This window comes from Fonsecaea nubica (assembly GCF_001646965.1).
Source record: "Fonsecaea nubica strain CBS 269.64 chromosome Unknown Scaff18, whole genome shotgun sequence".
NCBI classification, from domain to species: Eukaryota; Fungi; Ascomycota; class Eurotiomycetes; order Chaetothyriales; family Herpotrichiellaceae; genus Fonsecaea; species Fonsecaea nubica.
In genome coordinates this window covers 116608-142588 of record NW_019173691.1, presented here as the reverse complement: position 1 = coordinate 142588, position 25981 = coordinate 116608, and the positions used below count along the sequence as shown (strand labels likewise).

At 52.4% G+C, this 25981-nt stretch overlaps 9 protein-coding genes across 9 annotated transcripts; 5 read left to right on the top strand and 4 right to left on the bottom strand.

The window, feature by feature from the left end:
* Positions 1–681: 681 nt before the first annotated feature.
* On the bottom strand, positions 682–4907 carry AYO20_03717 (hypothetical protein; the record flags this gene model as incomplete). The annotated part of the gene is made up of 8 exons (XM_022642017.1): positions 682–3279; positions 3332–3349; positions 3399–3446; positions 3497–3637; positions 3686–3736; positions 3791–3901; positions 3959–4043; positions 4837–4907. The coding sequence occupies 8 exons, from the start codon at positions 4905–4907 to the stop codon at positions 682–684; spliced, it is 3123 nt and encodes a 1040-aa protein (XP_022501960.1).
* Positions 4908–5483: 576 nt separating this feature from the next.
* Positions 5484–6365, top strand: AYO20_03716 (hypothetical protein; the record flags this gene model as incomplete). Its single annotated transcript, XM_022642016.1, has 1 exon — positions 5484–6365. The coding sequence occupies one exon, from the start codon at positions 5484–5486 to the stop codon at positions 6363–6365; it is 882 nt and encodes a 293-aa protein (XP_022501959.1).
* A 1070-nt stretch (positions 6366–7435) lies between these two features.
* Positions 7436–9068, bottom strand: AYO20_03715 (ADP,ATP carrier protein; the record flags this gene model as incomplete). The annotated part of the gene is made up of 8 exons (XM_022642015.1): positions 7436–7485; positions 7538–7673; positions 7732–8059; positions 8117–8412; positions 8594–8644; positions 8709–8755; positions 8873–8913; positions 9058–9068. 8 exons carry the CDS (start codon positions 9066–9068, stop codon positions 7436–7438), a joined length of 960 nt encoding a protein of 319 aa, XP_022501958.1.
* An 876-nt stretch (positions 9069–9944) lies between these two features.
* Positions 9945–11829, bottom strand: AYO20_03714 (hypothetical protein; the record flags this gene model as incomplete). The annotated part of the gene is made up of 2 exons (XM_022642014.1): positions 9945–11626; positions 11685–11829. 2 exons carry the CDS (start codon positions 11827–11829, stop codon positions 9945–9947), a joined length of 1827 nt encoding a protein of 608 aa, XP_022501957.1.
* A 584-nt stretch (positions 11830–12413) lies between these two features.
* Positions 12414–16592, top strand: AYO20_03713 (hypothetical protein; the record flags this gene model as incomplete). The annotated part of the gene is made up of 1 exon (XM_022642013.1): positions 12414–16592. The coding sequence occupies one exon, from the start codon at positions 12414–12416 to the stop codon at positions 16590–16592; it is 4179 nt and encodes a 1392-aa protein (XP_022501956.1).
* Positions 16593–17053: 461 nt separating this feature from the next.
* On the bottom strand, positions 17054–18553 carry AYO20_03712 (hypothetical protein; the record flags this gene model as incomplete). The annotated part of the gene is made up of 4 exons (XM_022642012.1): positions 17054–17758; positions 17817–17993; positions 18104–18477; positions 18526–18553. 4 exons carry the CDS (start codon positions 18551–18553, stop codon positions 17054–17056), a joined length of 1284 nt encoding a protein of 427 aa, XP_022501955.1.
* A 1353-nt stretch (positions 18554–19906) lies between these two features.
* On the top strand, positions 19907–21462 carry AYO20_03711 (hypothetical protein; the record flags this gene model as incomplete). The annotated part of the gene is made up of 6 exons (XM_022642011.1): positions 19907–19973; positions 20029–20176; positions 20244–20511; positions 20581–20706; positions 20775–20924; positions 20995–21462. 6 exons carry the CDS (start codon positions 19907–19909, stop codon positions 21460–21462), a joined length of 1227 nt encoding a protein of 408 aa, XP_022501954.1.
* A 563-nt stretch (positions 21463–22025) lies between these two features.
* On the top strand, positions 22026–23591 carry AYO20_03710 (hypothetical protein; the record flags this gene model as incomplete). Its single annotated transcript, XM_022642010.1, has 3 exons — positions 22026–22413; positions 22546–22733; positions 22836–23591. 3 exons carry the CDS (start codon positions 22026–22028, stop codon positions 23589–23591), a joined length of 1332 nt encoding a protein of 443 aa, XP_022501953.1.
* A 1250-nt stretch (positions 23592–24841) lies between these two features.
* AYO20_03709 (hypothetical protein) lies at positions 24842–25974 on the top strand (the record flags this gene model as incomplete). Its single annotated transcript, XM_022642009.1, has 4 exons — positions 24842–25010; positions 25114–25445; positions 25545–25766; positions 25825–25974. The coding sequence occupies 4 exons, from the start codon at positions 24842–24844 to the stop codon at positions 25972–25974; spliced, it is 873 nt and encodes a 290-aa protein (XP_022501952.1).
* Between the last annotated feature and the right edge of the window lie 7 nt (positions 25975–25981).

Sequence of the window (25981 nt, the reverse complement as noted above, 5' to 3'; positions counted from 1 at the left end):
CAGTCATTCCCTTTCCTCCAACGAGCCCGGTACATAACTCGATAACTTCCCTTTCTTCCACTTCCATCATCGCATTCGATGTACTCTGCGACAGGAAAATTGGGAGGGCTTGATGATGCTTACAGAGACCGCGATGTTCATATATCCGAGGTGTGATGATCACATTCGTGACTAAAGCTCTGTCTAAGTGTATACTTGGGTTGGTGGCCAGCTTTGTCCTTGGGCGGATATTGAACAATTACCCATAACATCTGCCAGCAGAGGTGTTGCCACCGAGGTGACGGCACTGCACTGCTGGCTGGCTAGCTGGCTGGGTTACATTGTACAACCTTTACGCGCGTTTGCAGACCTGCAGATGAACTTCTCTCCTCCTTCTGCACTCTGCAGTCTGTGTGGTACAATTGTCTATATGCTGTTGCTGTTCCCGTTCGGCCTACATGACGACGACCATGAATGAATCATCCCTACGAGTTAGTTTACGCTCCGGCTGGAAAATGCAAACCACTTCAAAAGTCCGCCCACTCCCTCAAAAAGTTTCTGTGGTCTTTTCCCTCACCCCGTTGAATCAGGGTCCGTGTCCCCAGTGTGGTCCCCTGTGTGGATTTCGTTGACAGGTCATCAATCGCTGGACATATGCCAAGCATCTTCCTCAAGCCCCGCTCTGGGGGGAAGATGTTGCTTCTACATGTCGACTGTCTCGTTGAATCGTAAAATGCCGTTCGCCTTCATAATACCGTTGACGCCATCCGGTAACATCGAAAAGGTCGAGCTCTGCGCTTGCTCGTGTGAGTGCGATTGCTGATGGCCTCCACTGTCAGTGTCCGCCGACGCATCCGAAACAAGCACCAGTCCTGCTTGCTTGAGAGTTTCCGTCAAAGCAGGCACCATCTGCAAAATCCGTGCCGAGCAAGTCAATCCCATAAAGTTGTTCAGTTGTGCCAAGCGTGCCGACTCTTTGATCGACGTCCCTCGTTGCGAAGCAGTTTCGATGAGATTTGAAGATGAGTGGTAGGCGTTTGGCGAATTGCCCAAATCGTTGCACAGTAGGACGGGGAAGTTGGGCTGCTTCCAGTTCAGGGCAGTGCAGATGTTGCTGTTGAAAGAGGAGAACACAATGGAACGAGTCAGGTCGGGAGCCTGTGCGCGTAAAGCCCTTGCGTGATCGAACACTTCGGTCAGAATCGCGTCAGCGAAGGTGTTGATGTCAATATTCGAATACACTCCCAGCGAGAAATCTTCATGGCTTGTCGGATACAGAATATGCAGATTGAGGTTGATGTGTGAGGGTACCGCCATCAGGATCTCTCGAAGCCCAAAGACGGAGCCAGACAGTCGGTCTCGCCACTCGATGATATCAATGCTGTCCAGGGTCGGTGTTCCATCATTGTTGAAAAGACGGCCTTTCATGCCAAGTTTCACGAGTGTCTCATATTGGAGCTGACAGAGTGAGACGTCGAGGTTGTTGTAGGTCACAAAATAAGACGGGTAGCTCACAGGAACACCGTCCCGGGTGAGCTGTATCGTTAGTCTGAGGTAGTCCCCAGAAAGACTCGATCCCGTAACTAACCCGCTGTGATCGTCTAAAGCGCTTGTGGCCTTCCAATACGGTGCAAATTGTGTAATCTCCAACGGCGTACCCTGGTACGGTTTGATGACCTGGAAATCGAACTGTATCTGTCCCACCGACCGGAGCCTTGGGTCAAACAGTGGAAGACAGCACGTGCCAGCGCTGCTTGCGATGGCGCGAAACACATCCGGAAGGGCGACCGACTTGGCTATCACTTTCGATCCAAACGTCGGGTAAATCTCGAAATCCACAGAGAAGGTGCTGAGATTATCCACTTGAAAGTACACGGACCTGGCGTCCTCTTGTATCGGCAGCATTAAATTGCGAGGAATGAGGTCAGAGGTTTTCGAGGAAATGGTTAGGCGGGCCGCAGGATACCTCGCTTCATTGAAAAATTGTATGGCTTTCGACGTCCGGTCGAAGTTGAGGGCAATGAATGTTTTCGTATCGAGGAAGTTGTGTCCGTAGCGCCGCAACGGTATGATCGGTGGCGGCAGGGATAAGTCAGGAATTCCGTCGCCCTCAGCTCCTGTGGGTTCCTCGGGCGTGATCTCCATTGCTAGCATCTGGCTATGGGGTGGGACAACAGGTCCTAACAGGGTGGAAGATCTGCGTTCGGCGCGATGGTGACTGCTTTGCCGCCAAAGAAGTTCCATACATTCCAGGTGGCCTTCCCATGTGGCGTAATACATGGCTGTAAGGCCCTTTTCGTCCAGAGCCTCAGGGTCAGCACCGTTTTCGAGCAGTGCTCGCAGGCATTCAACTCGACCCTCGCTTGCGGCATGGAATAGTGGCGTCCACTGGTACAACTTATCGCGCTGATTCAAGTCCGCCCCGTGCTGACGGAGGAGCAAGAGAAGATCGGCTTTTTGACTGGAGCGAGCCACAAGATGTTGGGGGAAAAGACCCTCTGCATCGGGAAGAAGTTTTGCGTTTCTTTCCAACAGTAAGGCGGCAACTTCAATTGATCCATGTTGACAGGCCAAGTTCAGGGGAATGTGATCTGCGTCAGACTGCGGATCGATCCTTGCGTTGTTCGCGAGGAGAAGGCGAACACACTCGACCCGGTGTCGCACAATGCTATGGATCAACGGTGTAAAGTTGTCGTGGTCTTTCATGTCGATGGTGTTTGGTCCTGCTGCCAGCAATTTTTCAACCATAGCAAGGCGTCCTCTTAAGCATGCATAGTGCAGTGGTACCCTCCCATACACATCCAGACGGGTGAGGTCAATTCCATGACTAAGAGCATAATCCAACACAACATCTTTGCCATAAATTGCAGCTTCGTGTAAACAGTTTCGTTCGTTGATGTCATCTTCGGCGTGGATATCGACCAGGCCCGAGTTCAGGAATAGGTTCAAAGAATCGTCAGGTGCTTCGGAGATTGTCGCAAGGAATATTCTGGTGAAACGATCGCGTGCGTCCGGGGAGTTGCCCAGTCTGGCAAACCATTCTCGAAGGGCACCAATATTACTGGCGGCAGAGGCTTGAAGAATCTGAATGTCGATATCACTCTCTTCCGTACCCACACGTTGTCCTATCATGCGATCTTGTTGTCTCGATACTTCGTACTGAATATTTTCACCCTCTGCCCATGCCTCCAAATCAAGTCTCGCCGTTGTCGCTCGGTCTGCGAGGTCCCGAAGTACATCGCGATTGAAACAAGGTTGGATTTCGACGGCACGTTGGAGATAGATCTCTTTCGTTCTTGACTGTCACTGGTGTCAGCTCACCCCAGAGGCGCGGGTATAGACAGTGGTCCACCTTCGACGTTTTGTCCCACTACAAAAGATCAGTCCCTAATTCAAAATAAGTGGTAGGTCAACCAGACCTTTTTCAGAATCTTTGAAATTGCGGTTTCGTTGACTTCGACAAATTGCTGCGACGTGTCAGCTACTAGGGTCCTTGTCTAGAACGCACCCTTCCTACTTGAAGTTTGTTGAGATCATTGTCGAACTGTTGAAATCCCTCGACCAACGTTGCGAAACTAGCAGAGAGTCTGGAGCTGGCTGCTATTCTTGCTTGGATGACCCTTTTCTTGTCAAGCAACGTTTTCAGACGAAGAGAAAACTGGACCGGGGTTAGAGGCCAACTTCGTCAACATGTGAATTTCTATACCTCTGCCTCTTTCTGGAGATAAAAGACGTTGACCTTTTCTATCTCACGTTCCTACAACTTGTATCAGAGAATGGCGGGAAGTGCGGAAGATGATGAGGCGCCCACCAGTCGGAAGAAGAAAACCTCTTTATTCGCTCTAAGTGCGGCCTGTGCGTCGAGGGTGGTGGGACCTCCTTGGGCGCTAATGGTAGGAGTAGCACTGAGTTGTTTGATGAGCTGAATGACATGGTGAGCAGAGTCTTCTCTTAACGAATACATAAAGTCTTGTCACACCCTTTTGAGGGCCTTGTAGTTGAGGAAACTGGCCGCATATTCAGGAAGATCCAACTGCTGGCGTTGGATCTGCTTGCCGAATTTCCTGATTGGATTAGTGCCAGGGTATGAGAGGAATCAAAGAGAACGTTACATGTTTGGTGGTGCGAGAATATAAAAGAGATTGACTCAAATGCCACTATAACGAATAGAGTCGGCCCTGACAAGGCTCTTTTGGGGGGCCCCGCGATGGGCGACACTTTTCCAGGTGTGTTAGCGGACAGAATGACCACTCTGCGATGGTCGAAGAAGCGGTATATGTGACATTGGCCGAGCGAGAAGCGGTGGGAGAATGCCGTTCAAGGCGAGGCTTGAATGGTGGAAAGTTCTTTCTGTGAGCAGGATGTGTGTTTGATGCGAGCTTTGCTCCCAATGTTGAAATTTTCGGTACCAAGGTGGCCCCGACGTCAGGCTCGGGTCCAACGATGGTTTAGGGCTCACAAGACCGTGTGTTCGTGAAATAGCAGAGGGACCAGTTGGGGAAGAGGGTGCAACAACCGGGTTGAGATGCGCCTGGCCGAATGAGCGAATCAAGAGACACGAATCAAGCACGCGGTGCTTCGGAGAGCAGTTGTGACACTGTCAGATGGTTGGAGGAGATGCTTGGTGCCTTGTTGAAAGGGATCTTCGGAATAGATCACAGTCACAAATTGGACTGAAATTAGAGAGCCGTCGTAGAGATGCGCGCAGAGTAATCAGCTCTTGCTCAGGAAATTATGCTGAACGCTTTGCATGTGCCCGACCATCATGATGGATCAAATGATTGCACTAGTATAGAAGTTTTTCCGGGATGCATCATTTCGTGCAGTGTGCCGACAGCCAATCAGAGCGGGCCTCACAGCGAGGGCTTGGCATAGATCATACCGGCTTGGCGCGCTTCCCGCTCGCCGCGTCGCTCGCTCGCCCCCATGGCGCATTCTTTGTGTCACCACAGTTCTGCATTTGGACTTATTAAGGGTCATGTCTCTGTGTACAATTGCCGCAAACAGAGGCGTTGTTGTCGCGGAAAGCTGAAGATACCCGTCTTTCCAGTTGGCATCAAAGGACTGTCTGCACTTTGTCACCAGGCAGGTATCAACTAGCCGTATGCGCATGCACTCGATAAAGACCTTTTATTCGATTCCGTCTCATCAAGGCTGTCTCTATCTCTCTACGTGGCGGACTCTTCTTCGCATTGGTGATGTTGGTATTTGAGATCCAAGGGAGTGGCCGTTGACCGTTCCAACCCGCTCGTTCGTGCCTTCGATGACGCCAGCCCTTTGCGAATTTATCCCTTGAACAGTCGAGCACAAACGCGCAGTCTGTCAACCGTCTCACCCACAAAAAGACGAGAAAGAGTATACTAGTTTACTTTGTCACTTCTTTACTATTTCTTTCTGCCACTTCTCATTCATTCTCTTGCTTCGAAAGACAAGACACGCTTGACCCCCTCAACCTTAGGAACAGAAGAGTACATCCCAGCAGCTCGCGTGCTGCCCCATTGACCATGGCCCCCATACCAGTCCATTCTGCCTCGCCCATAAACACCAACCTCCCATCGCATCCTCTCGGTGTACTGACGCCCAGCACTGCCGCCGCTCGGTATACGCCTTTAGACGATGATTGCCAGCCAACATCCACAAGCCGTTCCAGCGGTCCCTTATTCTCACAGCAGCCTGCGCAACCTGGAGCGCCGGCAGTCCCGCAACCAACCAACACGTTAGCCAGCGGTTACAACAATAGATATGAAGCGACGCCCACTTCAACCAACACGACAACCACATCCGAAGTCAGCCCTCCACCACCACAGCCAGGTGCAGTGCCCTCACCTTTTACCAGTCGTTCACCACACTCCACCGTACCCCTTCCTCCACAGCCCCTCGAAATCCCACGGTACCAACCAGGGTTGTCGCCACACGCATCCCCACAGCGTCAGATGGTTGTCCCGGTACAAGCACAAACTCCCACACACTCCCGCCCACTGCCCATTCAATCCACGTCGTCCACCGCCTACATGCCATACACGGCGACCCGTTCCATCCCACCTGCAGGCGTAACTTCCACCACCACAAGTCCCAGCTACAACTCCTCGCAGCCTCAGGACCTCTCCCACCCGCCAGGGTATCAACAAGACCATCATAGCTCCTTTGACGACAAACCCGTCGAATCGTGCCAAGAGAACGACTACCGCGCCACCCTTTCCCCACTATCATACTCGAAAAGAGGTGGCATATTGGACGGAGAATGGGGCGGTTATGGCTCGGAAGACAGCGACTCGAACGGGACGGTCGTGAAGACGGCCATGTTGTGGGCGAGGGCCGCGGGCAAAAGACTGAGTGCGACGGAAAGGCAGATATGGAAGCATATCAATGGCGAAGATGATATTTGAGATTCAGATCCTAGTGATACATACACTGGCGGAGGCGGGAGCAATTCTTTCTTTTTGGTTCGAGACAAGAGTTGTGTATTAACGATGAAGGGGTAAACGGTTCCTGGAAGGGCAAGGCAAGAAAGCAGGGAAAAGGTTATCGAATCGGTCAATGGCACAGGGACATGTAACCTGGACGATTTATCCAATGAAAGACACTTCTTTCACTCTCTTACGAACAAAATGCATGGGCTTGGTGGTACTGGGATCGTCGAAAGGGCAACAATATCTTGCTGTTTGTTGGGAATGCTTGGGACTTGGGTTGGCGAAGCCGTTCGTCCGCTACTCCGTAGAATAAGGATAAGGATTGGCGGAGGGCTAATGTACCGAGTAGACGTACCTATCTATCTAGCCAATATCAATATGAATATTTACTGAGCAAAAATGCGGTATGGGACTAAAAGGGTTGAAAAAAGGGTAAAGACTACTTTCAGATCTTCCTGCAGGGGATTCCCTAGTCATTGGGTGGCGGGTACGAGATAGATGGATGCGACTTAGTACTTCAATGGCAGTTCGTGGATGTCGCTTGTAAGCGGACCAACGAACGCAGTTACGGGCAGCCACAAAAATCCTACTAGGCGAGTGAGTGTACTCAGACAAGGGAGGGCTACAGCGAAAACTAAAGGGTTCAAAGACTGCAGGAGGGAGCAAAGTGAGATGCTTGACAGCACAAGTCAAGGCAGTAAAGTACAATTGCAGACCGGAGTGAAAGAAACGAAAGGATGTTTGTAAAGCAAGAAACCCCATTGCATATTGTGAACAAAACCCCCAACGAGTTTCAACGTGGCCATTTCCCCTCGTCAATCCCCGTTTGTGTCGTCTCTATTTGCAAAATGTGTTTCATCTTCCTCGACTTGGTCGCCGCACCCCAGCACCTGCAACCAACCTCACCATATCATCGTACAGTCTCGCACCGCCTTTTGAACCTTCCAACTGAAGGCGCGCCATTACCCCCATTGCACCTCAACTACACCATTTTGTGCGATTGGAACAGTCGCTTGTCGGATCGTCGCAGTAAAGTGACGAGGCGCTTAACCAGAACCACCCTTGAACTTCTTGCCGAACATGAGAAGTTGGACCTCTGTAAAATTTGTTAGCACGAGATGCATCGATGAGAGCGGGTTGAAACATACGGTCGTAGATGGAGAGCACACCGGCACCAGCGACACCACGGAGAATGTTGGCACCAGCACCCTTGAAGAAGGACCGGACACCCTCAGCAGCCATGATCTTCTGGGCAGCGTCGAAAGAGCTCTTGTATTTGACAGCCTGTGTTATGTGGTTAGACAAGTTCGCATCCTGCAGTTGTAGTCGGTGGTAAACTTACCTCGCCGGACGTCATCATCATGCGACGACGGATGGTATCAAGAGGGTAGGAAGCGATACCGGCACCAGTGGTGACACCCCAGCCGAGCAAGAAAGAGGCCAAGAAGTTACCCTCAAGAGGACCGACCAAGAGAACAGGCTTGATGGAGTCGTACATGCCGAAGTACAGACCGCGGTAGACGATTATACCAAGGACGGAAGGACCGAAACCACGGTAGAGACCGGCAATACCATCGGAAGCCAGGGTCTTGCGGTAGACATCGACGAGACCGTTGAATTGACGCTCACCACCCTTGGAAGCAGACTTGGCATCGTTGGCAAGACGGGTACTGTGAATATCTGTATCAGCATACTGGAAGGGTGTTTATATGGGGTGTGAGACATACCGAGCATAATCGAGGGAGTAGACGAAGAGGAGGGAAGTGGCACCAGCAGCACCACCCGAGGCCAAGTTACCGGCCATCCACTTCCAGTATCCATCGCGCTCCTTCTTGAAGGCGAACATGGACTTGTAGGTATCACGGAAGGCGAAGTTGAGCGCCTGGGTAGGGAAGTATCGGATAACGTTGGCAGTGTTACCTCTCCACAGAGCCATAACACCCTCGCTCTTCATGGTTCTGCTGAAGCAGTCGACGATACCGGTGTATTTGCGGTCAAGACGACCGGCTTTGAGCATTTCATCCTATACGTCATGGTGTAAGTGGTTATGCTCGGTATAGTCAACTTGAGTGTGGTCATCATATCAACAGTTATTGATAAGAGAATTTTTCTGGGTATATTGTCCGGGGGACCTATTGGGCATGGGAGAGGGTTTCGTATGCCTCGTGCAGATATATTCGATGGGGTGGAGCAGGTACACATACCTGATTCTGGATCAAGAGCTTGACACGCTCAATGGGAGCAGCGGCAGTTTTCTAGCAAAATTTGTCAGCTTCACGGTTCACATTCACTGTCTACCGGAACTGGAGAGTTACTCACCGAGACAGCGGCAGAAACACCACCCATCAAAAAGTCGACGACGAAACCTAGGGTCCAGAGTTAGTTCCGATTGACCGCGGCTTCTGATGATCGAATCGTCGTAGTGGGAAGCCCGGAGCTCCTCGAGTCCTGGACGTTCGACATCAACGACAGTGAGGTCTTACCGGGCATGCCCCATATCGTCTTGGACCCTTGGTCCACTTCTCTAGATGGCAGAAGTCAGCATCAGTATGCACAAGTTCGGCTGGAAGTGTGCTCGGAGGCAGTCCGTGCAGCTCAAGGAGGCCGCTCGGTAACGATAACTGCTGTAGAAGAGCACGAATCGACAGCGGATAGAGTGTGAACTAACCCTTTGGCCATCTTGACGGTGGTTATGAAGAACTAAGGACTATGATTGAGAGGAGAGAAGGAAGGGCAGTGATGGGTGGACGCAAGAAAAAGATGCGAAGATGCGAAAAAGAAAGATGGAGGAAGTTTAGAAGCGGACAGGTATTTTTCAAAGGGATTGGGAGCTCGACTCGTGCTAAACCTAATGTGGTAAGGCCCGGATCTCCCTCAGCACAACCGTCAATGCGAGGTGCTTGTGTGCACTTTTCCCGAGCGACCAGCGAAATCTCAGCACTGTCCGCCCCGGGCAATTATCGTCCGCAATCAAAATTTTGTCTCCGCTGAGGGAAAAAAAGATCACTCTCTGCACAGCAACCGGTTCGCCCGTGGCCCCTATCGCGCTTGCCCGGGGGATGGTGTCAGGCTCTGGTCAGCCACTGGGCGGCTCCTTCGGTTGCCTACAAGACCATTGCACTCAACCAGAGTAGTTATTTTCTCAAAATATCGCCCATTCTTCCGCCCATTTTTCCGGAAAGCAGTCTTGCTCCCTCATCGATCCACAGCTTCTCCAGAGATCTCCAGAGAACCTTAACCGGGCCGCATGAGGCTCTTTACAAGGTACGAATACGAGTTGAGGGTTTTGTAATCTTTTTGAGCACGCTCTCTGCCTGAAACAGGAGGTACTGAACACACCTATGTCGGTCATGGGAAACAAGAGGACATCGAATACCGAAACATGAGGGGTCCCACTAAAGGCATGTGAACCCGATCTACCGAGTACATCCATCACAAGAAATGGTGGCAAGGCTGAGGGGGCGTCGCTCACCCTGACCTAAGTTTGCTTCCCCTTTTCCTTCCGAGGTCCAGGCGTTCGAAAGGCTCCATACTTGGTATACACCTCCACAATAATCAAGCAACAGCATCGACTTCTGTCTTCGACTTTTTGTTCCTCCTTCTCTTCTTTTTCTTTGCTCCCTCCGTCCTGATGTCTACTGCAGCTTCATCTCCTTCATCCCTATCTTGACCGGCCTCAGGTTGCGCAGGAATCAAATTGCTTGCCTGCAATCCTTCCTTATTGCCAAAGGTTTCCAACCGCCACTTCCTCAACCGTGCTTTCTTCCCCAGATTCTTCAGGTCCTTGCGCTTCTTCTCTGGATCGCGGAATGATGCCAGTTTCTTGAGCCCGACAAACTCGTTCAATTTCTTGTCATCGGCTAGCAATATATCTCTTGCAGTAAGACCAAAGCTCTTGGGAGATGTCTCACGGTATGTGAATCCACCAGTCTTCTTGTTGGGCAAGGATGCGTCGAGCTCCAATTGAAGTTGATCAGCCACTAGTTGTTCAATGATCCGTCGTTCTTTCTTTGTGTCCCGCTTGCTCTCTTCCACAGACTGCTTGACTTTCTTCGCCTTCTTTGGAAGAGGTTCTTCATCAGTCAGACTGAAGTCCGCTTTATCGTTTTCTTCGAAATCAGGCACTATATCCTTGATGTCCAGGTCGTCGTCAAATTTGGGCTTTCGAGGTTTCCGCTTTTTTCCACCCGTGTTGTCGTCGCTCGGGAGATCTTCCTCTGCGTAATATTCATCGCCAAACCGTTTCTGCATCATCTCCTCCCATTTGGTGTCATCCCAGTCGTCGTCAACCAAGTGCGCCCAATCCTCTGGCCGCAAGTCCTGAGTCTTGATACCGGCAGCTCGCTTGATTCTGCGCACCTTCTCTTCAAGCTCTTCGATTTTTAACTTGCGAAGACGGGCTTTTTCTTCCTTTCGCTGCTGCTTTTCAGCTTCTTTCTTCGCCTTCTCGGCTTCTCGCTTCTTTTGTCGCGGATTCGCCTCTTGTCTCCGAACAGAGTATTTGGCAGCCAAGTCTCTCGCATGAGAGCGCAGAGTCTCATTTGACTTCTCAGGGTCCTCGAATCGCAGATTGTATGCCTCTTCAAACTCATCTGCTCTCTTGTCTTCTTCATCGTCGTCCGACTCGAAAGGGTGCAGATTAGAAGGGTCCGGAGCCGCCCAAGCCCGAGAGACCATGAAGTTTGACAAGAAAGTTTCAGGATCTTTTTCCGCGCTTTCCACGTCCAAAACAACCTCAGATCTAGGTAGCTTTTCCCTTCTCTTCGCGCTGAGAAACTGATGTTCGTCTTCTTCGTCCTCGTCATCCTCGTGCTCTGCGGCAGCGTTGATCTCTCCGATGATGGACTTCTTTAGTTGCTCTTGCTCTTGGTTGTATGTCAGAGGGACAGGATCTTCTTCTTCCGGCTGGACACCACCATTCAGTAAAGTCTGCCTGTGGTAATCTTGAAGGTGCATCGGCTTCTCCTTTCTGGTCTTTGTAGTTGCATCGCCCTCGTCGTTATTCTCGGTATAAAACGTGACGGTTTTGTCATAAACACGGGGATCTTTCGAACGAATTGCGTTGAGGGTAGCCATGATCTCCGAATCGAGGGCTTCTGTGGCCAGCTCCCCTTCATCTTCGGACTCGCTGGTCGAGTCATCGTCCGAGGCAGAACTTTCGTCGTCGCCGGAGGGAGATTCGACTTCGCCTCGCTTACGCTTTCGCGAGCTAGAAGATTTGCCCAGCTTCTCCTCTACTATACAAAAGATCAGTCTCAGCATGTTCTCATTACTAGGAGGGAGAAAGGGCCATACATCGCTGTAGTTCCTCTCGTTTCTTGTTGTGCTCAAATCGGCGCGCATACGCCTCGTTGACCTTGAGTTCGCCGCTTGGTGGGACATCGGCACCACCATCCTCGCTGTCGGACGAGGAGTCGCTACTAAGCAATTCACGAGCCATGGTTTGTAAGACACATATGCTTAGAAAGGCGGAAACTGTTCTTCTGTCCTGGGTGAATTTTGTCGGATTGGCATTTCAATTCTCAAAAATTTCTCCGCATGCCCAGACCCAGATAAGCCTCGATGGAGGAGAAAGAGACGGGTATTAGGCAGGTACACCGAGTGGCTTGGGGACCGTTGCAGCGTTGGTACCCATCGGGTACCTACATCTGTAGTAATTGGTGTGGCGGATGCTTACGCAGGCCGCCTGCGAGATAGTAAGATCCGGAGTATGTACCTCGACCTCCACATCGTGTACGAGTGAGTATTATACGCAGGGTTCGCGACTTTGGTTTCTTGGAGACGCGATTGTATCGATTACCTTCGTACCCTACTGCTACCACTTCTCTAGCAACATTATTCACCGCACAATCTTCCTGAATCAACTTACTCTGCCTTACTCGGTACTCGCCTCCCTCTTCGTTGGGTCGCTATCCTCGAGGCCGGTCTCCGTCACGATCGCTTCTGCAGAAATGAAGGCCCATACATGATTCAATCCAACTCCTGATTCTTCCACCCTAAGTTCCGCGCCTCTGCACGTCCGAAATGGCGCAGGCACCGCCGCCCGTCGATGATGTGGGAAGACTGATCAATCTGATTCCTGTCGGTTTGAAGGAAGCTGCGATCGATTCGCCCACCGCCCGCGCCACCGTTGTTCACTATGGAGAACAAGTCGATCTCCTTGAGAAATGGCTCGACGACTATGCCAAAGCCTCCACGAGACTCGTTTCCGAAGCCCTGACGCTAGAAAATGTCCTCAACAACTTCATAGCCCACGCCGTTCTGCCCGTGAACATCTCCGAGTCAATGCTGGATCATGACTACAGCATCCTGGCTATGAAAAAGTTCGCCGACGGTGCCAAAGACTATTGGATGAGCATGATAGCAGTGGTCAAGAGATTATCTACCATGGTTATTGATCCCATAAGACAATTCCTCCAGAATGACCTGCGGGCTTTCAAAGATGCGCGCCGAACGGTAGAGGCTACTCAGAAAACCTTTGAACATCTGCAAGGAAAATATGCTGGGTTGGGCAAATCGAAAGAACCTTCATCGCTCAGAGAGGAAGCCTTTCAATTGCATGAATCCCGCAAGCTCTACATCAAGGCGATCATGGACTTCTCCAGTATGGCACCACAGTTTCGATTTGCTCTGGATAAGCTCCTGGTCAAGGTCTTCTTTGAGCAATGGCGTGAGATGCGGCTCTCGCGTGACAATACAGCCGCGACATTCCAACGGAGCGCTGAGGAGATGCAGAGGATTAAGGGCTGGCTCTCGGAATTGGAGGCCAATGAAAAAACATTCCGCAGGGAGCTCATGACCGCGAAGAAACAGCTGGAGGATGCGGCCGAGCTTGAAACCCGGCCTTCACGAGAGTTGGAGGATTACACTTTATCAACTGTCCCTCCATTTGCCGGACATGGCCATAGCGCCAGCACTTCGACCCTTCAACGCTCACCCAAAAAGCCCACCTCCAAAACCGGTGAGAAGCAAGGCTGGCTGTTCCTCCGAACCTACAGTGGGAAACCAACGCGAACTGTCTGGGTAAAGAGGTGGGCATTCGTTCGAAATGGAGTCTTCGGCTGGCTGCTGCAAGGCGCGAGAGCAGGAGGTGTTGAGGAGAGTGAGCGAATTGGTGTTCTACTGTGCAATGTGCGCCCCGCCCCGGCAGAAGAACGTCGCTTCTGTTTCGAGCTTAAGACCAACAAGAATACGATCCTCCTTCAAGCAGAAACCCAGTCAGAGCTTGTGGAGTGGATTGACGCCTTTCACATTGCCAAATCGAGGGCGGTGGATGATGGTGATGGAATCCGCGGCTTCACTTCTGGTACTGGGAATATTCAAGCTGGTGCCGCATTTGCAATAAGCGCGCCACCAATTCCCGAATTTGGTACTTTCATCCTTGGGTCGACGGAGCCGGGTGCTGTTGGAGAGGATGTCGCCGCGCTGGAAAAGACCCACACCTTGCCGATTCCAGGGACCGACCACGGGCGTGAGAGCAGTATGGACTTACCGAGGAGGTCAACAGCCTTTGATGAAGGCGGCCATCGTGATACTGCCTCTCGCATCATTTCTAAGCTCGATTTGCACAGAAAGAGTCCAGCTCCAACCCAGGTCTCCGCCAGCCCATCGACACCAAATCTCCCCGTTGGAATTGCAGGCTTAATTGCCGCCACTCATGGTCCCATGCCTATCGGTGGAAGTACTCCGTTGCTCCAAAATGCCGACGGCGAGTTCTCTAGGCCACGAAGTGCATTTACTTTGGCCCTTCGAGACATGCCTGCCAGCAGTCTTGCACCTTCGACGTTGGCTGCGGTACCATCTCCTACCAATCTGAGCAAGTCGGCAGTGATCATTACCGGAGAGCGTGGTTTGAGTCCTGCCCCGGACAAGACTGGACTTCCTACGGGGCTTGTGGTCAACACCTGGGGGACGTCCTGTACAGCCTTTTTGAACCGACTTGAACGGACTGGTCCAAATGATAAGGCCGAAGTCAAACTCCTAGCGCAGCGGACCCCGACGCTTCAACCATCATTTTCTCTTCCAAAAGCATCCGCTACGCCTACTCGGCCGGCTGTTGCCCTCCAAAATAGTATTCCACACCTTGACTTAAGTGTGCCACAAACGGGAGGCACTCGAAGCAGAACTCCCTCGCCAAGTAAGAAACAGCACAGGAGCACTATAAGTGTGGATCGAGATACTGCGAGACACTTCAATACCGACCTACTCGTGCCTGACTTCCCTAACAGTTATCCTTTGCAGCTCAAGTCTCAGGACGCACAGTTCCGCCTTCTGTTTCCAAATGTGAAATGCGACGACAGACTAGTCATGGTGTTTAGGGCGACCTGGAACCCAGGTGAGCAACAAGAATTCCCCGGCCGAGTCTACGTGACTTCCAGGGACATCTACTTCTACAGCAACCACCTAGGCTTGGTCCTGACGTCGTGTGTGCCTCTTGGATCCATTGACGAGGCCACTGCTGCTCCCGGACGAGACTGTGACTTTATCTTCCTGCATCTCAAGGATGCCGCCAGCGACGCCGCTAACCGACGCATCACAATCAAAACATTTCTCGAGCCGTTGAGACTTCTGCAAAGGCGCTTGAACTTTTTGATAAGAAACAGTGCTTCCGACGAGCCTCTCGACTTGGAGAGGCTAATGAAGGCTCTGATCAAAATGGAGACTGAGAGCCCTGACAGGAGCCCCAGTCTGGAAAGCTGGGAGGATGTGTCCCCAAACACCCCTGTTGATACGGGTGGGCCCCGATATCGTGGTAGAGCGTCAACTATCGGAACTGAAATACGAGGCCCACTGCGAGTTGACCGTGCTTTACATCACACTCAACTAGGCCGGAGGGAATCGAAGTTCAAATTGCCCGCTCAACCAGTGATTTATACGCCCCCAGGAAATCTGCGACTAGCGGTTGAGAAGGAGTTTGACATCAGCGCAAAGGCATTATTCCATGTCATGTTTGGAGATAAAAGCGCTTTGTGGCAATTGCTTCAACATGAGAGGCGCGCAAAAAATGTGACCCAAGGGCCGTGGTTGAACGTTGGAGAAGGACGGCTTCGACGAGAGTTCACTTTCGACATTCCCACCAAAAACATGCTGGGCCAAGAATCTTTTACACGAGTTAATGACTACCAGACGATCGATGTCAATAGTGACCACTTGTGCTATGTCATTACAGACAAGCGAACCCCATGGCATCTCCCCTACCAACACAACCATCGCCTCATTAGCAAGATTGTCATCACTCACGTTGCAAAGGCCAGATGTAAACTCGCAGTTTTTGTCAAGATAGAGTGGCTGCGTACCGCCTGGATGCTGGGAGGATTGGTTGAGCGACAGGCGCTGTATGATCTTGAACTCGATTCTCAGGATCTCGCGGATTTGGTGGCGGATCAAGTTCGCAAGCTCGGCCTCCACAGTCGCACCAAAAAGGCAATTCAGATCTTCGGCCAAGTTGGCCATTCGACCGAAACCACTCAGCTTCTAGTGGAGGCGTCGACGCTCAACATTGAACTGAGGAGACAGCCTGTTTCCCGGACCATGACTGGACTATTGGCCCAAAGCACTGCCTCTACGCTGGAGAGCGCCTTGGGAACTCTACTGCAGTCGTTGCTGAGTATCCTGAGATGGTCCATGAAGATGATCTCTACTAACAAACTCGTATTGGTGGCCCTTGTTCTTTCGGCACTGTACAATGGTTGGCATGCCTATCGGGACTCGCTTGACTGGTGGCATGAACGCAGAGCTGGAAACTTCATGGCTCGCCTTGGTATCTCGCCGAACACTGTTATGAGCAGGGCGGTGTACATCAGTGACTTGGACGACATTCTAAGCCGAGAAGCGAATCTGCCAGCACGGGACTCCAGCGCTTGCTACCGTGTCTTCTATGATGAAAATGACCCGGAGTACTTTCAAGCAGGGCTGAGCCAGACTCCAGCCACGACAGTGCAGCATACACGTCAACGACTGGGCACTCAACGGCACGATCTTCTTGTTGCCGTGCGTGTCGTCAACAGCATTGAGAAACAAATCGTGCAGGCGGCCTGGGAACAGTGGGTTGTGGATGAGCATCGACGATGCCAGGTCGTGGAGGGACTGGTATTGAACGACCTGGAGCAGAACTACACGGACGCCGAGAAGGACCTCAAAGGCTGGTATAACGAATACTGCACCAGCTGCAGTAATGAATATATGAGGATGCGGACAGCCTGATTTGTACGATATACTGATAATGGAAATTGGAGTTTGAGAGCAACCCACGCTCCTGGCCCTTTGAAGCAGAAATCTGGCACTGAAGACCAAAGTAGGCGGCCGATAACTACGAGGAGGCCGACAAGTACAGCAACCGATTGTCCAGCGATGTGCATGATACTCGGACCCGAGAACGACAACTGATCTCCGTTAAGGAGGCGGGAGGTCATTGGTTCGTGCTGATTCCCTTTTCCGGAACTATTCTCGAGATTCGCCAAACGATCGTCACTAGCATCAGCCACAGTCATGGCCTGGCACGCCTTAAACCGGTGCTCTGCGTACCATGACATGCCTTGATGCTACACACCAACGAAGATCTCGAGGTTTCAACCACCGCGTAGGAATGGTAAGGAACATCACTGCTTTCTTTCGAATATCTTGGGTATGCTACTGCACTTGGGTCTCTCTTGTGGCCAACTCGGCTAAGACGGCAGAGGAAATGCTCCTGGCGGGTTGATTCCCACCTCGTGTCTGATCTGTTGAAGTGTTGCCCAGGCTACCCTCTTCTGGTCATCCCTGGTCGCGTCGCCCAGTGCCACGAGCCTCAAGGGCCAAAGGAGGCGGACTCCGTCCCTCCAAAATCTTGTTGTTAGTCTTGGAGAGGCGCCTGAAGGACCATCCGTCGAAAGCAGTAGGGGGACACACGCGAGGATTCCATCTGCTGCACCTTGGACAACCTTAACCCTACGCTGAAATTCATCCTGCAAGGTCCTTGCGTCTTCGCCGAGCTTCTCGGTTCGCATCTTGTCCCAGAGCTCCAACAGAGTCAGTTGGAGCTGCAACCGAAAGGCATGGAGATACGTGCGCCACCATAGTAGCCCAATGTTCAGTCCAGAGTCAGCAACAGTTTCAGATCCCGGACTGTCATAAGGGGCCTGCCACAAATGCTGCGTTTCCCTCTCAAAGCCCTCGACCTCCGCGACTACTGCCATTGCTGCACCGCGCGAACTTGCTGTCCATTGAGTGATGGTTTGTTGGATGGTCGCACAGAGAGTGGATGCATGATGGCCATATACACAGAGACGATAGGTGTGCAGTTCGTCTTCATTCAGCCACTTTTCCAGCTCCCGAAACCAGCTCGAGGACTCAGAAGGGCTGGCCATGTCGGTGATGAAGCATCTGACTTGCTAATGTTTTTATCAGCAACCTGCGACCATGAGATAGTCAACCGGACCGAGCACTCACGATTGCATAGTAAATCAGCCAGAACAAATCCCGTGCCAGGGGCGTATTAAAATGCGAAGTGCCTCGCAACCGCAGCAAACTCATCATTCCTTGGGTATGGACAATCCAGGAACCGATGCCGTGGCTCTGTGGAGACTTGTCAAGAGGTTGACGGCCTTGACCTGGTGATACAATGAGCTGATGCGATATGGTCAGTGCCGGTCTTTTCTATTGCTTCAACAATCACTTGAATCTTTACACCTGCTGGCGGGGATTCCCAAGAGCTACGAACAGGAGGCGGTTCTTACCTCATAAAGACTCAGCAGCCACACAGACGCCAGCGTCTCGTCTTGCGTCTGTAGTACTGGATGCTCGAGAGCCATATTCGTCGCTTTCAAGGCCTGTCCATATGTCGCCGCTCGCTTGGATCGTGTTTCAGGCGTGTCTATGTTGCGGGTGAGGAAAGCATGGCCAATGGCACGACAGGCCAGTACGATGGAAGAGTCTTGCCCTGCTTCAGACACCATGCCGGACAGGAAATTGATGTCGACCAACTCCGATGGGGCGCTATGTCTCTGAGGACCGATGATATTGCTGAACGCTAGCGTATAGGCATGACTGTCCCAGCATTCTGCCAACTGGCGCGTCGGAAAGAGATACCAACCAGAGAAAACCACGACATCTACACATGTTAGCTTTCAACTAAAGTTGTACAGGTTGCTGATATCACCTGGGTCGAGTATCTCCATATGCGGCATATTGTCCTTTTCACACCGATCCCCAGGCCCCTCGTGGTTTGGGCGCTGCGAGGATGACTTCTTGGGACCGGAACTGCAGGGCGGACTGATCCTCTTGCGTCGGCGGTCTCGGTTCGCAGACTGAGCGAATGAAGTAGGGCTTTGGACGCGGAACACAAGGTCAAACTCGTCCCGATATCCTGGACAGCTTCTCCCCAAACGTGTGCACCTGTTGCATTCCGGTTGGGCCAAATCACACTGTGGGTGATTTATTAATGCAGGTCCAGGAAAGCATATTCGAATCAATACTCACTTTCACCCGCCTCTGTCGGCACAGATGGCAATCCCGACTTGGTCTCCCCACGTTCGGCATGTCGAGGATGAGGAGAAGGAAACAACGTAGAGACAACTTTTCTCATTCACGCCTCGAAAAGACTTCTGACCACAGCCAACTTCACCCGACCTGACCAGGAACACGGTTTTATCCATTGCCACATCGCGAAATGCACTCAAAGCGTAGACTTTACTCGCATGCTCAGCGGAGTCCATTATTGCTCGAAGGTCAATGAATCGTGCCTGTGGAAGTGGCCCTTTTGGCAGGCAGCAACAAAAGAACAGCAGTTAATAGGGTCAAAGCCCTTAACCCACTTAGGGCAATATTGGAGTTTCGGTGGCACGGAGCCGATTAGGCGAAAAGCTTGTAAGGTGGAAATGGTAGGCATCTGTCAGACGAGGTTCAACGATTGAATGAGCGGAACCACCTGTGGTTCGCGCAAAGCAGAAAGCAGGCTGGTCAGACAGAACAGCATTTTGAGCCAGTTGAAGTCGCCCGCCTGATTTCCGAAGGTGGGAAGTCCGGAGCCACCGATTTGAGCGAGATGAAGCATTCGTGCAGCGCTAGTCCATATGCGGTAATCTTTTCGAGCTGCGCCACAAGGCTGAAGCTCTGGGGGCTGAAGGGGCATTGCAAGAATGAAACCTCTCGCGATAATTGCCTGCTCGAAGGCTTGAGACGTCTACTGCCGCGAAATATGACATCGTGCATACTTGGAAGCAATGCCATTCGACCTTCGCAATGGAGATCGCCAGTAGCGACTTGCCCCTGTCACAGCGCAGATCGACCGAGTGCATTGGGGACCTCGTACACTTGCCCGAAAGAGGTTACGGAGGGCCTGAAATTCTAAAGACCAACTTGAGGCTTCTGAAGTACTTTGGCAGGACGATCGACTTCAATGGATGGTATAAAGATTGCTCGAGAGTCCGGGCTTGGTCCCTCCAGCACTCTGAGCCAGCATCACGAAGAAACATCTGTGCCATTGACTATCAGAACTTTTTGTACAAAGGACAACAACCTCCACAAGGTACATTGCAAAGATGGGCCTATCCAGCAACGACGATGGGGACTCGAACGTGTGCGGCATGCCCAACCCCCTAACAGCCGGTACGTTGAAGACGAGCAGACCGAGGAAGTTACCTCTATTGACGGTGCAATTCAGATGCTCCAGACCCATTTATTGGGAACCTCTCCTTTAGAGAATTCAATCTGTGTCTCTCGGGCGGCTGTACAGCATTTGTTTCCCTGTCTATGGCCATTCTCATGGCAAGACACGCCACACATTTCAGTAAACCCAACGAGCAGAGCAAGTGAGTCTGATGCCCATCGGGGTTTTCTGCGACCAACAACACAGAAACTGAGACTTTTCCATCACAGGATCTTGAAAATTTGCCTCCTCCTTCCATTCAACAGCCTGTTGTCGCTTCTCGGGATCGCGTTCCCGAATGCATACCCATACCTCGACCCGTGGACGGACGTGTGGGAAGCAATCGCTTTGGGGAGTTTCTTCCTCTTGCTCTGCGAGTTTGTCTCACCGAGTCCGGATTTTCGCGACGTCTTCTTTGCCGCCCTTGAGGTTCCGCGGTCTCGCAGAGCTGCCGAGAAGGGGCGCAATGCCCACGGCAGTGGGTTAGAATGGTACAGGGTAAGTCGTCGTTGATATACCCGAGGAGTATATGCAGGAAAGGCCGGACGCTGATGGACCTTTGGACAGAAACGATGGGTCGTCGTGTTCCAATACGTGGTTATATCCCTAGGGATTGCTGTCGCCACAGACATCACTCAAGCCTTCAACAAATATTGTCTGGAGAGCAGCAACATCCACTTCTCCCATATCTGGGTAAGTACTTGTCATCCGGCGAGCAATCCGCCTCACAAAGTCGATCAGCCTAACCATTTCCTGGGCAGCTTACCATAATCCACAACATCTCCGTCTTCATTGCCGTTGCATCGTGCATCAAGTTCTACAATGCGCTGAAAAAGGACATGAAGCACCACAAGCCGCTGGCCAAGTTCTTGTCTTTCAAGCTCATCATCGGCTTGTCCGTCATCCAAGAGGTATGTGTGGATGGTTGTCCTGTGCCTTCTCCTTGTCATCATTTGTCTAACAGCCTCTCTCGTCTCTTAGATCATTTTCACCATTCTCCGCTCAACCAGCGTGCTGAAAGAGAGTTCCACCATGACTTACGCAGACGTCAACTTTGGCATCGAAACCATGACCACCTGTATCCTGATGGTGCCGTTTTCCGTCTATTTCCACTACTCGTACGATGTTTCTCCGTACGACATCACGAAGCCACGGATGCTCCCACTGTCGGAGATCCCACCAGAGTACATCGACGATTCCAGGTCTTCCCAGGAAGGCTTGACGGGCAGGAACGGCAGTCAAGAGTCCTTCAACCAACACCGGCACATGGCCCATGAGACTGGTGGCCAGTACTACGGCGGGAGATTCGGTGTCAAGGCGTGGGCAACGGTGGTCGACCTCAGAGAGATTTTGAAGGCCATCCAATTCTCCTTCACCATGAGGACGACGGCCAGGAGGATGAACAGGAAGGTTGTGGGTGTTGATGCTTCTCCATCTCCACCGTATTAGTTGGTCCAACTGCGACTCGGAATGTTCTTGTTGGTGCTGGCGATGGGATGGGATCGGGAATATGTGATATGTGGTTCATGCTGTACGATTATCAAGGCGTTTTGAGATAGCGATGTATTGAGGCGTTCATTTTCTTGGAGAATTATCCATTCGTGATTGATGATCCTCGTGGTTCGTTCGGCATTGGCGGCTGCAGAGCCTCGTCACGTGCCCTCGCGGGGTCCTTTGGCCAGCCTCGTTTCAAATTCCCGAGGCAACTGTCGGCTGGATGCGTTTTCGGCATCCCGAGTTCGAATTTACCTCGATGCCGACAACCACAAGCTGCAACTGGGCCTGGGCAGACGAGAGTCAGAAAAAATCTGGGGCAGCTGTCAGAACTACATAATGTTCCCTTGGAAGTCTCTGGACCTCCAAAGGTATTTTGACCTTTTAATTAGTGATTGACTGATTGTACGTATATTCGTTCGTTCGTCTTGTAGGGGCCCGAACGTGCTTATTCCTTAGCATCACCACCCTCGATTCCTCCTCCTCCTCCGTCCAAACCCAATTCCACAACAAACACCATGTCGTCGTCGAACGTCATCACCCCCCTCTCCGAACCGCCCTGGCTCGCGGGCATGCCCTCGCCATACTACCAGGAGAAGCACAAGCGGTTCCAAAAGGCATGTCGGGCGTTCCTGGAGGAGCACCTCATCCCCTACGCCATGGAGTGGGAGCGCGAGGAGACGGTGCCGGACCACCTCTTCGAGACCTTCCGCGACGCCAACATGCTGATCCCCAACCTGCCGGCGCCGCTGCCCGTCGAGTGGCTCCACAAAGTGGGCATCCACGACATTCTGGGCACCCCGATCGAGGAGTGGGATTACCTGCACACGGGCATCTACCTGGACGAGATGGCGCGAGCTGGTGTCGGCGGCCCAGGCGCCTCCATGACTGCCGGTCATGCTTTTGGTGGGTGACCTTTTTTTTCCCCCCCCCCCCCCCCTTTTCCCCCAAGAAATTCGAATCCCGGGGGGAGAATCCGCATGATCCTGGGGGTGTGCTGCGATTTGAGACTGTCTGTCGACTGACCTTTGCCGCCAGGTATACCCGCCATCCTCAAGTTCGGCGACAGGGCCCTGCACGAGAAATTCCTCTACGACCTCCTCCCCGGCAAGAAGCGAGCATGCATCGCCATCACCGAGCCCAGTGCCGGAAGTGACGTGGCCAACATCCAGACAACGGCGAAGAAGACGGCAGATGGGAAACACTACATTATCAATGGACAAAAGGTATTTATTTACAATCCCACCCGCCAACCAACAAAAAAAAAAGAAAGAAAGAAAATGTGTTTGGGGGGAAAGAGGAGAGGGCTAATTGAAGATGATATCTAGAAATGGATCACCAACGGATACTGGTCAGACCTCGCCGCCATGGCCGTTCGGACGGGCGGTCCCGGCGCCTCGGGTCTGAGCATGATCGTGTGCCCGTTGAAAGGGTACCCGGGCGTGACGATGCGTCGGCTCAAAGTGGCCGGGCAAATCAGCGCCGGCACGACCTTTATCGAGCTGGACGACGTCAAGGTGCCCGTGGAGAACCTCATCGGCGAGGAAGGCATGGGCATGCGCTACGTCATGACCAACTTCAACCACGAGCGGCTGACCATCGCGGTGGGCGTGACGAGACAGTCGCGTGTGGCCCTGGCGGCGGCGTTTGAGTACGTCATGAAACGCGAAGCGTTTGGCAAGGCCCTGATCGAGCAGCCCGTGGTGCGGCACCGGCTGGCCAAGGCGGCCGCGGAGCTCGAGTCGATGCAGGCCTGGGTCGAGCAGTTCCTGTACCAGATGACACAGCTCCCCAAGGCCGAGGCGGACTTGAAGCTCGGCGGCCTGACGGCGCTGGCCAAGGCCAAAGCCGGCATCGTCTTCAACGAGTGCGCCCAGACGGCCGTGCTGCTGTTCGGCGGCAACGGCTACACGCGCACGGGACAGGGCGAGATCGCCGAGCGCATCTACCGCGAGGTCCCCGGCGCCCGGATCCCGGGTGGCAGCGAGGACGTCATGCTCGACCTGGCCATTCGGCAGCTGGTCAAGAACTACCGCAACGCGATCAATGCGTTGGAGCGGCCGAGCGGCAGCAGTAAGCTGTAGGTGTCTGGCCGGGTAGGGTAGGGTAGGATAGGATAGGATACTCTAGCCATTTTTTGTAGATTGAACCAAACAATATTACCGAGGATTGGGAGGATCTAAATAAGTTGCTGTGCAAATATAAATACAAAAGTGCAAGTGAAGTACGGTAGAGTTTGTCTGTGAGATGTCCTTTGAGATGTGCGGAGTATGTATATGGCATACGAGTAAAAGGGACAAGTACATACAAATTAGACGGTGAAGCCACCACGCTACCCGCGAGGAGGTTATGGGACGGGATGTGATGTGGTGGGATGTGGTGGGATGGGATGGTATTTCCGGCTTCCGTACCGTCGGACCTGCAGAGTGAGGGAGCTGAGGGGGGGCTTCGTTCTAGGCATGTTGGTTTGGGGAGGTTGTTGTGTTTGTACGAGGTAATTACTCGGTACCTACATACCTACTCCGTACGAGGTACAGTGCCACTGCCTATCGAGCTATGTACCTACCTACATACCTGGGTAGCCACCCACGCCACCTCGATAGCTCCTTGGTAGGTAGGTAGCTGGTAAGTAAGCCTTCCTTGTACTCGGTACAGGTCACGAGTACCTAGTCGTAGAGCTCCGTCTGTCCATCGTTCTCGGTACAACACCCACCGAGCCTCTCGTCTTTCTAGGTAGGTACTAGGGGTTACCATCAAGGCCATGTAGCGAGGTAGGTACCAAGAGGACATACACACCCCCGCGCGCCCTCTCTTCTGTCTCTGTGAAAATGCTCGTATCCTACCACCTACCCGTCCAAGTCCCCTCTCTGTCCCCCCACACCTCACACCTCACACCTCAAAAATACCCCCCTCACGGCGACAAGCGTCATATGCAAAGACAAAGACAAAGCGAAAGTGGGGGGAGGGGGAAAGGGTCGCTCGCCGACAACTGCCTTGGTAGTAAAAGGGCGCGACGGATTATAATCGATCAATTGAGGACAGGACTCATCCAAAAAAAGAGTGTGTATTTGTCTCGTGGTCTTGTGTTTGTTCTCTCGTGTTATTTCACAGGTTTTCTTATACTCGGATAGTATTATTCGTGTTGACTTGGTCCTTCAAAAGAAAAGAGGAGAGGAAAAAAAAACACATACTCCAACTCCCATCTCTCGGGCTCTCTCCCTCTCGCTCTACAAATACCGAGCGAGTTTTTAAGTCAACACATACATACATACCCCGTCACCCGTACAGTTTTTCCACTGTCGTCTCTCCCTCTCGAGAGTCTCGCCAGCACAGTATGGCCACCATTATGCAAAAAGCAAATACCCTGCGCAAGGCGCTGAATACCGGGTCTGGCCTCTCGTTCGGCGCGTGGCAGATGCTCCCCGGCTCGCACCTGTCGCGGACCATTGCGCGGTCGGGTTTTGACTGGATCTGCATTGATTGCGAACATGGCAATATTGCGGGTGAGTTAGTTTGTCGTCGCCTTCTCTGCCTGGGCGGGCAATTTGAACACTCATAGATAGACAGACCGGCGGGGCTAACAGTGTATACTCTTGGGATGTATAGACAATGAGATGCACGAGTCGGTCCACGCCGTCGCCGCATGCAACGTCAGCCCCATTGTGCGCATCCCCGCCAACGAGGGCTGGATGGTCAAGCGCGCCCTCGACGCCGGCGCCCACGGCATCATCGTGCCCCTGCTGTACAGTGCCGACGACGCCAAGAGGCTGGTGCAGACGGCAAAGTTCCCGCCGTACGGCAAACGCGGTTTCGGCAGTCCCTTCTCCATGGGCGCGTTCGATGGCACAGGCGACCTTTCTGGATTTGACTACATGAACAACGCCAACGAGAATCTCTTGACCATTGTGCAGATCGAGACCAAGGAGGCTTTGGACTGTGTGCGTTGTTTCCACCCTCCCGCGCTGTCGGTCCCTGTGTGGATAGAAGCGAGAAGAAAGAGACTGACTTTTTTTACTTTCTGGTTTGGCCCTTTTTAGGTCGAAGAAATCGCAAAAGTGGACGGCATTGACGTGCTCTTCATCGGACCCTGGGATTTGGGAAACAACATCGGATACCCCGTCAAAGGCGACTTCAGCCCCGAACTGAAAGCGGCGATTGCGAGAATATTAAAGGCGGCACAAGACGCCGGGAAAAAGTCCGGCATATACTGCCCTTCGGGCGAGGTGGCGCGACAGTATGCCGACATGGGATTCCAGATGGTTCGTCTCTCCGTTTCCCATCGAATGTGGTGTCCAGTGACTGACTTTTGTGGCGCAGATCTCGGTGGTGAACGACATGACGGCGGTGCCGGTATTCATGGCAGAGTCACTCTCCAAGGCCAAGGGGTCGTTTGGGCACGCGGCTGCCCAGGCCGTCAAGGGCGCGGCATATGGGGCGGCGAACCTAGTGACGCAGGAGAAGAAGTAGACAGGAA